Source organism: Thermobia domestica, chromosome 16 (genome assembly GCF_964235325.1).
Source record: "Thermobia domestica chromosome 16, izTheDome1.hap1.1, whole genome shotgun sequence".
NCBI lineage: Eukaryota > Metazoa > Arthropoda > Insecta > Zygentoma > Lepismatidae > Thermobia > Thermobia domestica.
The window spans coordinates 160,096,144-160,108,712 of NC_137469.1; the positions used below are offsets into that span (position 1 = coordinate 160,096,144).

Here is a 12,569-nt window from a genome sequence, read left to right on the forward strand (position 1 = left end):
GTAGTGATAAAAAGAATGAATGAAATTGTTTTCCAACTCAGCTGAGAGAATCATTGTAGTAAGCATTTTCCCCTGACACTGAACTTTAAAACGTATAACGAACATGAAACGAAAACAAAATCTCTTGCGCTTGCTTTTCTCGAGCTAAGGCAAGAAAGACTCGAATTCGTTTCTCGGCGGGAGATCAGATCCCACATTAAACTGTAGGTCCACGTCTCACGTTGTAGGGAACAAATTCGTGCGTAGTTTCTTTGTTTACGTTAATGGTAACTTTCAGAAACTGAGCTAAGTGGTTAGCGTTACGCACCTCTGGCCCGGGTTCAACACCCAGTATGCGCTCAGATTCAACATTAAGCTGTATTCCTAGCCCCACTACTGAAGGGACGCTAAAATCAAAATCAACAAATGATATCATTTTCTCGTGCTTACTTCTAATGTGTGGGATGTGGCCCGGGTTCAACACCCAGTATGCGCTCAAATTCAACATTAAGCTGTATTCCCCCACTACTGAAGGGACGCTAAACCAAAATCAATAAATTTCTTGTGCTTACTTCTAATGTGTGGGATTCCCGGTCAAGTAAGTGAGGGTTATTCTTCCATTTGCTAAATATTTCATGCTAAAATAAAATCAGTGATAACAATGTTATCCACATTTCAAAAGCACTTCATTGATATTAAGAAAACGCGGTTGATACTTACCTCAAATTCAAGGAACGAAGTAAAGTCACGCTGTCACTAGAGGTACACTTTCGTTCATTCACGATCTTCGTGGAAGTAGGACTTGAAAATGAAAATGGATTTTTTATTTAGGCCAGAAACGTGTTCAACTATAAAGTGACATCACTATCAGCCAATCAAAAACGAGGAAAATGAATAAATGACATCACGGAGAACCAATGAAAACACAGAATTCATCATGTATCATGAGCCGAAACGTGATGTAACAATCGATCGTAACGTCTTTTCTCCTTACTCATCAATCGTTACGACATCTAGTATCGCGATTCTGATCATGACATCATACCGTTGACTCGTTAGTTTATTACGACATTCAAATTAACACATCTAAAAATCTGATTCATTTTCCTTAAACTTGATTGAAAAATGTAACACTCATCGATATGTTATGAAACTGTCTTTGACATAAATGTAAAGTTGAGCTTTAAAAGTCCGTCAGCTGAGAAAAATGCTGATGTAGTACTCTTCGTAAAAGCACATGCTGCAATTTCACAATAACAAACTTCTATGCTTAACAACGAGGAGAAATGTGTAATGTAACATAATCTGATCATGTTCTTTTTCATACGCAAAACTACTCGCACTGAAGTTGGCATGGTGGCTCAGCGTTTTTTTTTCCTGATGTGTGAGGTCTCTGCTTCAATCCGCAAGCAAGTAAGTTTATGATGTTTTCTCATTTCATCATTTCTCATCATCGGCGGGGACATTAAATTCAACATTTCCTAAACCAGCACCAAGAATTGAACTCGGGACGATTGCAAGGTATCCATGTTCACCCCTGAAGCGGAACAAAATGGATCACAAAGTACTTATCAAATTTAATGGAATAATTTTAAATATGTCTCCATATAACGTAATAAGGCTCCAAAGGGAACGATAACTCCCAAAAAGTAAATCATTGTACTCTATTATATAACGAAAAATGTCTCGTGAAAGATAATAGGATAAGTTAAAAACGTCCAAATTTTAATATTTTTATACTCATCAAAGAGTACGAGGTGCGATACTCCCCTCCATTCCCCCCCAAACTCCTGATGTAAATCAATGTGATCTTATGTGTCCTGAGTGATCTCTGCCCCCTGAGTAAACATAAGCAAAAATTTCAATAGGTAATGCAATCCCGGGCCAAAACATCTCTAACTCATTCACTATGGTCCATGTGGGGGTCCCAAAAGTGAAATAAGGTCACCCCGACATCAAACAATCACATTACCTCAATCCAAATACCTCTACTTCATTCGCACTAATAAGGGACGTGGTGGCTCAGTGGTAGAGCGTTCACCTCTGCTGTATGGGGCCCCTGGTTCAAACCCCGCGAAAAATAGTTTTGTGGTGGACAACATTATGCTCCAATTTTCTCCCACACTTTCATTCCTTTCTCATCGTCACCGTCTCCTTTAGCCCAATCGTGGGACGTAAAACTAAAGATTTCCATTTGCACCAGTGTTAGTCCATCTCATCAAAGGGATAACAATCCGAACCGCATGAGCTCCTTCCGGGAATCGAACCCTGGTCTCCCACGTTAAAGGCGCATACGCTAACCGGTTAGCCACAAAGGAACTCCAAAGTTTTCGAGTTTCATATTAATACTAATTTATACTATTACTGGGGTCTACTAATTCATAATGTAATAGGTCATCAAGAAAGAGATCAAACCTTGTTTTGGTAATTTTATACCCATAAAAGGGAACGAAACAAGCCATCATAAGCTCCAAGCTAAAAATCACAGTTCAGTGACGTCAAACGAACATATTAGCTCGAACCAACTACCTCTAATTCATTCATACCAGTAGAGGTGCGGTGGCTCAGTGGTAGAGCGTTCACCTCTGCTGTATGGGCCTTTAGCCTAACCGGCATAATCGTGGGACGTAAAACTAAAGATTTCATTTGCACCCGTGTTAGTCCATCTCATCAAAGATATAACAATCTCCAAATTTTATGCCATAAAAGGGAACGAAAGCATTCGTAAACCTGTATTATTTCATAACATAATGAATCAAGATCATATTTTTAGTAATTTTAAAGAATCATCATGACCTCTGATCCAATATTCCCAATTCAATGACGTCATAGCCTGGCCAAGGTACCTCTGATTCATTCGTACCAGCGTGCATGGCCCCTGAATAAGCATAAGCAAAATTTCAATAGGTGACGTAATCCCGGGCCAAAGCATCCCTAATTCATTCACTATGGTGCATGGGGACCCAAATTGGATTATTAAGAGTGCGGTAAAGTAACGCCATTACTACTACGGTTGCATTGATACTCTGACAAGCTGGTAGCAGTTCCCGATGCACGATGCACCAAACACACAGAAAGGACGTTCTTCTGGTATAGTGCTGGTTTCGGCTGTTTTGAAATCGGTTCATGGATGCTAACCAATGATAAGGGCGCCGTGGAACTTCGTATAGGACACACTTTTTATCACATGTCAACGCCCTGTCGAGAAATGGCTCCGAAACAGTAAATAAACACTGCCGCGTTGCTTTCTGGCCCGGAGTCAAAATATGATAGACCCATCGACCCAACTTGTAGTGCTTCACAAGTTGATGGATGTGCTGCCGAATGGTTTCCCCACACACTGAATTGTAGTCCCAGTTCCTCTTTGTACATGTGTTGGTCTTCTGGCACGTGGTGTTTTCGGGTGTTTCGTCATCGTCCTTAAACTTGTTAAACCATCGCTGCAATGTCCGCGTCGTCACGACACCCTCACCAAAGGCCTGGCATATCTTCTGTCCCGCTCCATTTTAACTCGTTCAGCATACATGCTCTTATGACGCTCTGTGGATGTCCCATGTTCCCTCTGTCTTTACGCAAGTTCACGGTGTGTCTGAATTCCCACAACCAGGTAGTATGTTGGATATACCCACACCAACAACTGACATTCGCCTTATCTCCACTCGCATTCAACTCACGGTGTGAGGTCCAATTGAACACTGACCTCCCACGAAAAGGGACAGAACTTTCTTGGTTACATTTATAGTTATGCACAAAAGTATAGATTTTGGTCCCGGGCAGTAGTTCTTGATTAAGCATAATAAAAACTATCTTGAATATAATTTATGGATAATAATAATAATAATAATAATAATAATAATAATAATAATAATAATAATAATAATAATAATAATAATAATAAGTTAAAATAGTGTTTTTAGTTTTCCGGAAGGAAACCAAAATTTCCTTTTTTTCAGGCCTCAAAAACACTAGCAACAACATATTTTTTTGGCTTTGTACACTGTAGCTGGCGCCCCTCAAAAACGACGGCCCCCCCTACACAAACCTGCTGGCTACACCCCTGAATACTTGATCCAATTTGCTTTGCATATGACCACATTCATGTCCAGTTGCATTTAAAGAACCTAAAGGCAATTTGTGCCTGAGCGTTATAGTAGTGTGCGATTGAATTCCGGATATATGAAGGTTCATAATTACCGTATGAACCGCCAAAATTAATACAATACATATTGTGCCGCGGAGAACTTTGTTTTTGAATCAATTTTACACGAATCCCGAGGGGACACTTCGCGAATGTACCTTGTCAGACGACTCGACTCTACCACACTGGCACCACTGACTGCAAGTAACAGTCCCGTTGCATCCGATAACCTATACTTTATGATAAAATCACAGTTCCATTACTCATTCATGCGCAACCATAGTACCAATTATCATTACCTCATTTGATCAAATTTTCCTGCTATATTTAAACAAACTTGTTCAATCTAACGTAATTGTCTATCTTCAACAACAACAAAAGATAACAAGGTGACATTTAAAGGAAAAACAGACTAAAGTAAACATTTGAATGTGGGATGAACAGATAGACAGTAATAGAACAATGTGTAAGTGTTCTCGGAAACAAAAGTAATCAGTAAATAATTATTTAGATTTATATGTTACTATTTAATTTTCGTGTTACTTTCATATTTGTTTTTAATGCAATCTTAAGGCAAATTTTTCTCCCACAGAAGTCTGGTTCACCACATATTGACTCTGGAAAATTAAATATTGTGTTCGATTCAAACATAAAGGGAAAGAAAGATGGATCATAAGGAATGTGTACAAATTAATTTAAATGCATAAGGAGGTAAAACAGATATTGAGATCAATGATATTAAACATTCACTATGACTAATAATATTGTGACAATTACAATTTAGTTTGTCGAATGTGAAAATTGTAATTTAATTATCATATGAAATAAGAAAACATATTAAATATCGATTTCGCAATAAATTATTATATATAAATTCATATATTTTTATTTTATGTATTTTGGTTCCTTCGCAATATACCAGTAATGGGTCGTATAAATAAAAACGAGCACTTGCTTCTGAGCATTTGCTCATGAGCAAGCTGAGTATCGAGCACCTGCTCTTTGTTTTGGTATAAATAAAACTTTCCTCTACTCGTTCAGCAAATGCTCCGAGACAAGTAGCAAGTGCACTGTTAAAAATGATTTATTCAAAAATGAATACATTTTACTACTAAAAAAAAAATGAGTAAATTTGTCTCAATTTTGAGGAGAAAATAACTCAAAAAATGAGAATGAGGAAATTTAGTTGCATATTTGAGTCAGAGACTGGTTCTCAAAAACGAGTAATAATGTAGTCTTAAAAAATATTGTTTTATGACATGGGCCGATATTAGATTAGGGGAAAAATGACATGTCATGTTTTCAAAAAATTTTTTTTTCATTTCTTCAAGCAAAGATACATCAGATAATAGTACATAGTTTTACGATACCTGTCAGTATAGGACAGCGCTGGAACACGGTCTATTTCAGAGAAATTATTCATTTTTCAGAAGTACTTGCAAATTTTTGTCATTACCGTCACATTTACATTTTTCTTTGCCATAATTGATGTATTGCAATTTTCTTTTATTTCTCATACTTGCTAGATCTATTGTAATATATTGAACAGTAATATAAACAATTTCAGTGAAAAACAAACTAAAAATACTAATTTAGTACTGATAACTGTGCAAGTACGGTAATCGAGCACAAAAGTAACACCAAAATATCTATATATCATACAATTAAGTAACAATTTAGTATAATTATTGCGTAATACCAAAAATATGCGTTAGTTGTGTACATTTAGAACCTTGCTGTAGCTGATACCTGTTTACTTTACACATTAACTACAAATTATTGGTCCGTTGTGGGAATGACATCAGTGTTGCGGTAATGACACAATGTTGTGGTAATGGCATAATGCTATGTAGTGATGACAAACATAAATAAACAACAATCCAACAGTTGATGTACACCACAAATTGTAATACAAAAGTCTTTCCACAGAATTGGATCAATTTGAACATGTCCTCTTATCCTGCTTAGATGCTGAGGTTCAAATATGTTGAAACCTACAATATCGTCTCTTTCATACCACAAAATATCAGGCTTTGGAGGTCAAAAGAATCTATTTTTGCCAACAGACTTCATGCACTGAACTTTGTAATTATGTTCTCCATCATTTTTTACTGTACTTAAATATGATTTGTTCATGTATACTCATGTCCCAAACGTCTATAACTGTCTTCTTGTAAGAATATAAACCTAATTTGATAATGATTTTGCAGGATACTTTTAATACTGATACTATGTGTGTAATCGGGAAATGTATACTTGTGGTAAATTTAATAGGAAAAGAATTATAAATATGAAAATTATAATGAGTAAAACAAAAGGTTGGTATATGGACAAGAAAGTTTTATTTTCATTTTATTGTTCGTATTTACTGCTCTTTTGACATGAAATTTGTCACATACATATCTTTGCTGATTATACACATACTAACATTGTAAGAAATACCGGGCGGAATTCCTTATCAAATTATATTCCTACAACAACATATTTATAGACATACGACAATAATTTTGGACATGAGTGTACATGACTATGCACAAAGAGCCATTAAGTGTTCAGCTTCAATTGTTCTCAAGGATGTCGTCCCTTTCATTATCGGTGTTAGTTCCCTCTCACGGTGACCTGAAAACATGATGTTCTAGTTTCTTTCAGAAGTTTTGATTAGTTTTGTCTTTTTTTTATTATTATTATTATTATTGTTCGTTCATATCATTCTTGTTACCTTCCAGCTTTTCTCTTCTGTGCCTTCTATTTTTCTCCAATTCTTTAATTCTTTTATATGCAGTGGATCTTTCTCTCCTCACATGTTGTCTTCCGCGTGTTCCCTGCGAACACTCGACCCTGAAAAAAAAAAAAGGAACGAAATTGCAGTTATAATCTAAATAATGCGCATAGAACAAATTTAATATCTGACTTCTTTTATCTCAAAATATACTTTCCTGTCATCAGTTTTTCTTTTTCAAAAATGAGAATTAGTGAACTATAAGAATATTGCATGTCTTCCTGTGGCTATTACATAATTGAAGACTCGCTGTAGATAAAAATGTAAGTGCCAAAAACAATATTTGTTGTAGCAGTAGAGACAAAGGACAGTAAATTGTGCCCAAGCGTCAAAAAAAAGAAAATACTATTTCTTAGAAATACAACCTAGCATATAAGAAAGTGAAGCTGTGTATGGAAATCTAACTAAGGCATAAATGTATTAAAAAATAAGTGAAACAATTTCAATGTAACACTTACATTGTTTTCTACAGCAAGTTTTCAATTATTGTAAATTCTGAGTTATCCTGTTTCATTGGTCCATGAATATATTGAACAACTCAAATATAATATTATTTAATGGTCATTATCTTATCAGGCGTATTCTAAACATCTACATTATTTTCGTAATGGATAGCGGTGAAGTCATAATTGTTCGGGTACTCACCACTCTGGAACTTGTTCTCAGGAGAAGGTTAATGGTTTTCCATGCCTTGACGCCAGATAGAATGTCCTTTCCTTTCGTTACCTTATCTAAAGGCGCATATAACCTCGGTGTTGGTCCCCATGTCTTGTTCTTTCTGCCCTTCCCAAAGAAAACGACCAAAATCACTAAACGATAACAGAACAAGGAAAGCTAAACGGCAGTAGACATATCCTAAGTTATTACCTATATTTTTCTATCATAGGCTATATAACTTACGTTCATTCTGATGGAGGAGATGCTGGTGGAGTTTCTCTGATAATATTTGAAAAACATTTGTCTTTGCTTCTTTTCATTCTTTGGTTCTCTCTCCACTGTTTTCGTTGTCCTTTTTCCTCTCTTTTAGCTTCTTACTGCTCCTTTCTTTGTATCTTTCTCTACCCCATCTTGAAGTACTTTTGCCATTTTATTGAATCTTCCTTTAATTTTGCTCTATAACAAGCAGCTCGCCTTTCAACAGCCAATGCTTGACGTGGCATAGTACAGCAAGTCTGTGAGAAACCATTAATACACTTTAAGAAATTATTACGAAATTAGTGAATAACCTTACATAAGTATATTAATTAAAACTAAACAGCAAAATTCTAATTTAAAAATAAACTTATTTAATCTACCACCTAATGAATGAAATGTTTCAAATTTAACATTACGCTGTGATAGCACAAGATGGAGCTAGGTAGGGCTTAAGCCCCTAAGATGTTAAGACGCAAGTTTACAGATAAAATAAATAAGACATCGAAAGTAGGGAGCCTAACATCTGTAATATATCAACCAGAAAACATTAAAAATATTGTCTTATTTATTTTATCTGTAAACTTGCGTCTTAACATCTTAGGGGCTTAAGCCCTACCTAGCTCCATCTTGTGCTATCACAGCGTAATGTTAAATTTGAAACATTTCATTCATTAGGGGGTTACATGCGTAGGATCGACACTGCGTAGCGTCGAAACTGCGTACGATCGAAACTGCGTACGACCGAAACTGCGTACGATCGAAACTGCGTACGATCGAAACTAAAACCGGCGTAGGATCGAAAACAGATAAGGTCATATGATCGAACAATAAAAAAAACAATTATTTTATAATCACAGAATATTAAGTAATAGTATTTTTTTGAAGTTATATAGGGAAAAACCGGAGTAGGATCAAAACTGTATACGACCGAAACTGCGTAGCGTCGAAACTGCGTAGGATCGAAACTGCGTAGCGTTAAAACTGCGTAGGATCGAAACTGCGTACGATCGAAACTGCGTACGGTCGAAACTGCGTAGGGTCGAAACTGCGTAGCGTCGAAACTGCGTAGGATCGAAACTGCGTACGGTCGAAACTGCGTACGATCGAAACTGCATAGAAACGAAACTGATAAATAAAATAGTGACAAATATAATTAAATAATCATACAGGGGTGTACCCAGGAAGTTTTTCTTGGGGGACTATGACTTATTCAGGAGGACCAAAAAAGCTAAGTCTTGTCTCAGCAGGGAGAAAGGAGAAGCCTCCTCCAAAAGCCACTACTTCTGATCAAGTTGGCAAATTCCTGGTTCAGAAGATTGCCGTTAAGTTCAATTGACTTAGCTTAACATTTTCTTAGTTACCTAGTTGCTGTGAATTGTCACTTCTTTTATAGACTTTGCAGGTGGCACAATCGAAGGTTCATGTAATTAGTTCAAGTTTTTGCTAGTTTGGGCTTCGTCCCAAATTTACTAACTTCCAGGGTTGTTTTGTTTAAAACAAAATATTTAAAACAAATGATTAAAACTTTTTTTTAAAACAATTGATTTTGTTTAAAACAAATTTTGTTTATGTTTTAAACATTTTGTTTTAAACACGTGTATTTTGAAGACTTGTCTTAAACATATGTTTATTTGCATTTTATTTTATGTTCGTAAAAAAAAAAAATCTTCCAGAGCAAGAGAACTGTCCAAACGTGCTCCCCAATCAGAAGACTATTTTCTTCCCATGTGAATGGTTTGATTTCTCGTGGCTACAGCAGGTCAATGTGGTGATCTACAATTTATTTTGTCTCTTTTCCCCCTTATTTTTAACGTATATTGTATTGTTTAAATGCTTCTCAGTTAACTTGCGAGAAAGTGTCGTAGTCGAAGGTTGGACTACTTATAGAACTGATATTAAAAAATAAATAAAATAATTATCACGGAAACAAACTGTTGTGTTGTATTCATTGCGACGTTGAGGTTCTGAAATTAAAACATCGCAAGCATTCGTTTGTACAGTACATGTTAGTTCTGTCTCCGTACAACATGGAATCGTTTAACATGGGTTGGTTATACGTGAAGAAAAGAAGGACATGATTTGGTACAAATTTATTAGAGTAACTCAAACTCAATCAGGTAAGTAAACGATCAAACGAGTTTGTTGCAAAACGTGTAAGAAAGAAATGGGTGGTTTAGTTCCAAGAACGAAAATCATTATGAAAAAGGCAATGCTTGGTAAAAATGGAAACCCAAACATATGGTAAAAATGTTGATCCGAAAATTGCTTCTGATGAATCTAAAGTCAGTGGTGTGGCTGAGATGCAACTGGAAACTTCAGGTAACAATTAATTTTGTATCAACAATATCTTTTTCATTATATTATGAAAATTTTATTTCGTACCTCTTCCCCACCACAGTTCTAAATTTTCTTTGAAACTTTACAACTTGGCATAGCTTGTATGAAGAGACCATGTGAGAAACGCAAGGTATGGCAGTCGATCGTGTAACTAACCAAGTGTGATACTTATTATAACGTTAGTGCTGAACGTCAAGGTCTGGGACAATTTGATCTCAATTTATTTGTTTGTATGTATGTACCACGCTACAGGGTGCAATACAGTGAAACCTCCCTTAATGGACACCTCTATAATACGGACAGAGTTTTTTGTCCCGGCAAAATTATATGTTCTCTTACGGAACAAAACCCTCTCTTTAACGGACACTCTTAGATACGGACGCGGACAGTCCTTTCCCCCCCAAACGTTTCAATAACCCCTTCATAACGGACAGGAATTTTTCTCGATTCTGCGATATATTACAGGAGACAGAAAAGTCTTCTCCCCACAAGTGTATCTATCATGAGTCTAGACCTGGTGAACCATCAAACAGAACAGCTTCAAGCTGAACTTGAAATACTTCTTTGTTTATGCCCGCAATAAACTGTTTTCTGATGGAAATCCTAGAAAAACTTCAATAAGTAATAACACTCGTGCAGGGTCAGTCGTAAGGCCAAGAATTCCATGCAAAAGATCTTCCCTTCCCTAACAAATTTAGTCCTTTTTCATCTGGGCCTTGCATCTTTCCCGACAATTTCTTAAATAACAAAATATTGTTTGTTTTACAACAATATTTTCAACGAGCAATGTTTCCTCTCTTACTTTTTTGGAAAAGCAACATTTTTCTTTTACGTATGATACTGGAACAAGTCTGGGTTTGGGGTTTTCCCGGCTTCCTTTTCACTTTTACCAAGAGGATATTATTTGTGATTGGGACTGGGTCAATAAACATATGCACTTCAAATAACTTGCCTTTTCATCCATTCCGCGAAAGAACGAATATATTAACACATTCTCCAGTAATAATAATATTCAACAGAAATGAATTTCTCTCTCATCCCTCCCAGTAATTCAAATACGTACTAACTAGAGTATTTTTCATATGGAATTTTCCGTATCTACGCTCATACATAATGCATTTTCCTATATATTACTGCATACAATTACCATTGTGAGAAATTAAATTTCTGTAACCTCTCTGTAACGGACACCTCTCAATAGCGGACAAAAATTCATGTCCCGTTGGTGTCCGTTATTTAGAGGTTTCACTGTATTCAGTCTTTTAACATTAATTTTTGAGGATAGAGACACGAGGCGTCGGAATTTGCTGTATAGATTTTGACTGCGATCCCACGTAAAATTTCAAAATTAGTGGGTCAGATCCCACTTTAAACAAAAAGCCCTGTCTCATATAGCCTTGCTACTGATGCAAGTTGTAATCAATCAAACTAAACAAACTAATTTTATATGTTTCGAACAAACTTGGGTTGCAGGATAAATTTGGCTTCAACTCAACATTTAGAGCACAAGGGACCCAAGTTCATTTTCAGAAAGGTTCACTTTTGCTCAGCAAACGTAATATCTTCGTAGCATAGGGTATGAAATAAATGAAACAAAAACCACGGGAAAGCGTGTGGACTAGAGTTTCATAGGACAACCGCTAGACAAGGGCGTTGACGGAATGGGGAGGAGAGCTAATTTTCCCTTCCCCCTCCTTGCTCATACATTTAAGATATTAACATTATACTTGTATTGTGTATGTTGCAGCGTTGGAATGATTAACAAGTCAAGCTCCGAATGTCATAGTCAATGATGCGTAATTACGTTACATAAATGTAGAATGTGTCCAAAAGAATACATCGACGTAAAATGTCATATTTTCATAACCACGAATCCGAGATGAAAGAAAGAAAAACTACCTGAAAAAAAGGAATCTGGAATTTTGTATGATTGCCGCTAGATAGGGGTGTTCGTTTAGAAGTCATCCGTCTTCTACCCTGAATTTCAGATTTTTGGGACAGTAATGCAGATTTAGAAACATTTCGCTTAGCAAAGTCCAACATTTAAAAATGGAAGTCCTTGCACCGAATAAATACGGATTTTGATCATTGGCCGTAAGGAGCTATAGGCCTATATTGCTTTCTTGTATATATATATATATATATATATATATATATATATATATATATATATATATATATATATATATATATATATTACCCAAGGATTTCAAAGGTGGCTCTACTTTCGAGTTTCGGGCCTGCTTAAAATTCAGGAAATTGGACCTAAGCAACTTCCCAGTTTTAATCATCTGTATGTTCTTCGTATTTATTCGGTGTAATTACCTCAGGCTTATTCTGTTGGACTTTGCTTATCAAAAGATTTCTAAAACTGTCTTACCGTCCCCAAAATCTGAAATGCCGGGTGCGGATGAGGGTGGT

General features: G+C 36.1%; 1 protein-coding gene and 1 long non-coding RNA gene across 2 annotated transcripts in view; one reads left to right on the plus strand and one right to left on the minus strand.

Annotated features, from left to right (window-relative positions):
• LOC145672828 (uncharacterized) overlaps nucleotides 1-4,964 on the plus strand; it is a 39,704-nt gene extending 34,740 nt beyond the window's left edge. The window contains exon 3 of the mRNA XM_081741976.1: nucleotides 4,710-4,964. Within this exon, the coding sequence (XP_081598102.1) occupies nucleotides 4,710-4,793 (84 nt within the window). The 3' untranslated portion in view covers nucleotides 4,794-4,964. The remainder of the gene's footprint in view (nucleotides 1-4,709) is intronic.
• Nucleotides 4,965-5,392: 428 nt separating this feature from the next.
• The window catches only part of LOC145672829 (uncharacterized), a 29,977-nt gene continuing 22,800 nt past the window's right edge, over nucleotides 5,393-12,569 (minus strand). Inside the window, exons 2-3 of the long non-coding RNA XR_014128684.1 lie at nucleotides 7,797-8,068; nucleotides 5,393-6,955 (exon numbers count right to left, since the gene is read on the minus strand). This is a non-coding gene — a long non-coding RNA (uncharacterized LOC145672829). The remainder of the gene's footprint in view (nucleotides 6,956-7,796; nucleotides 8,069-12,569) is intronic.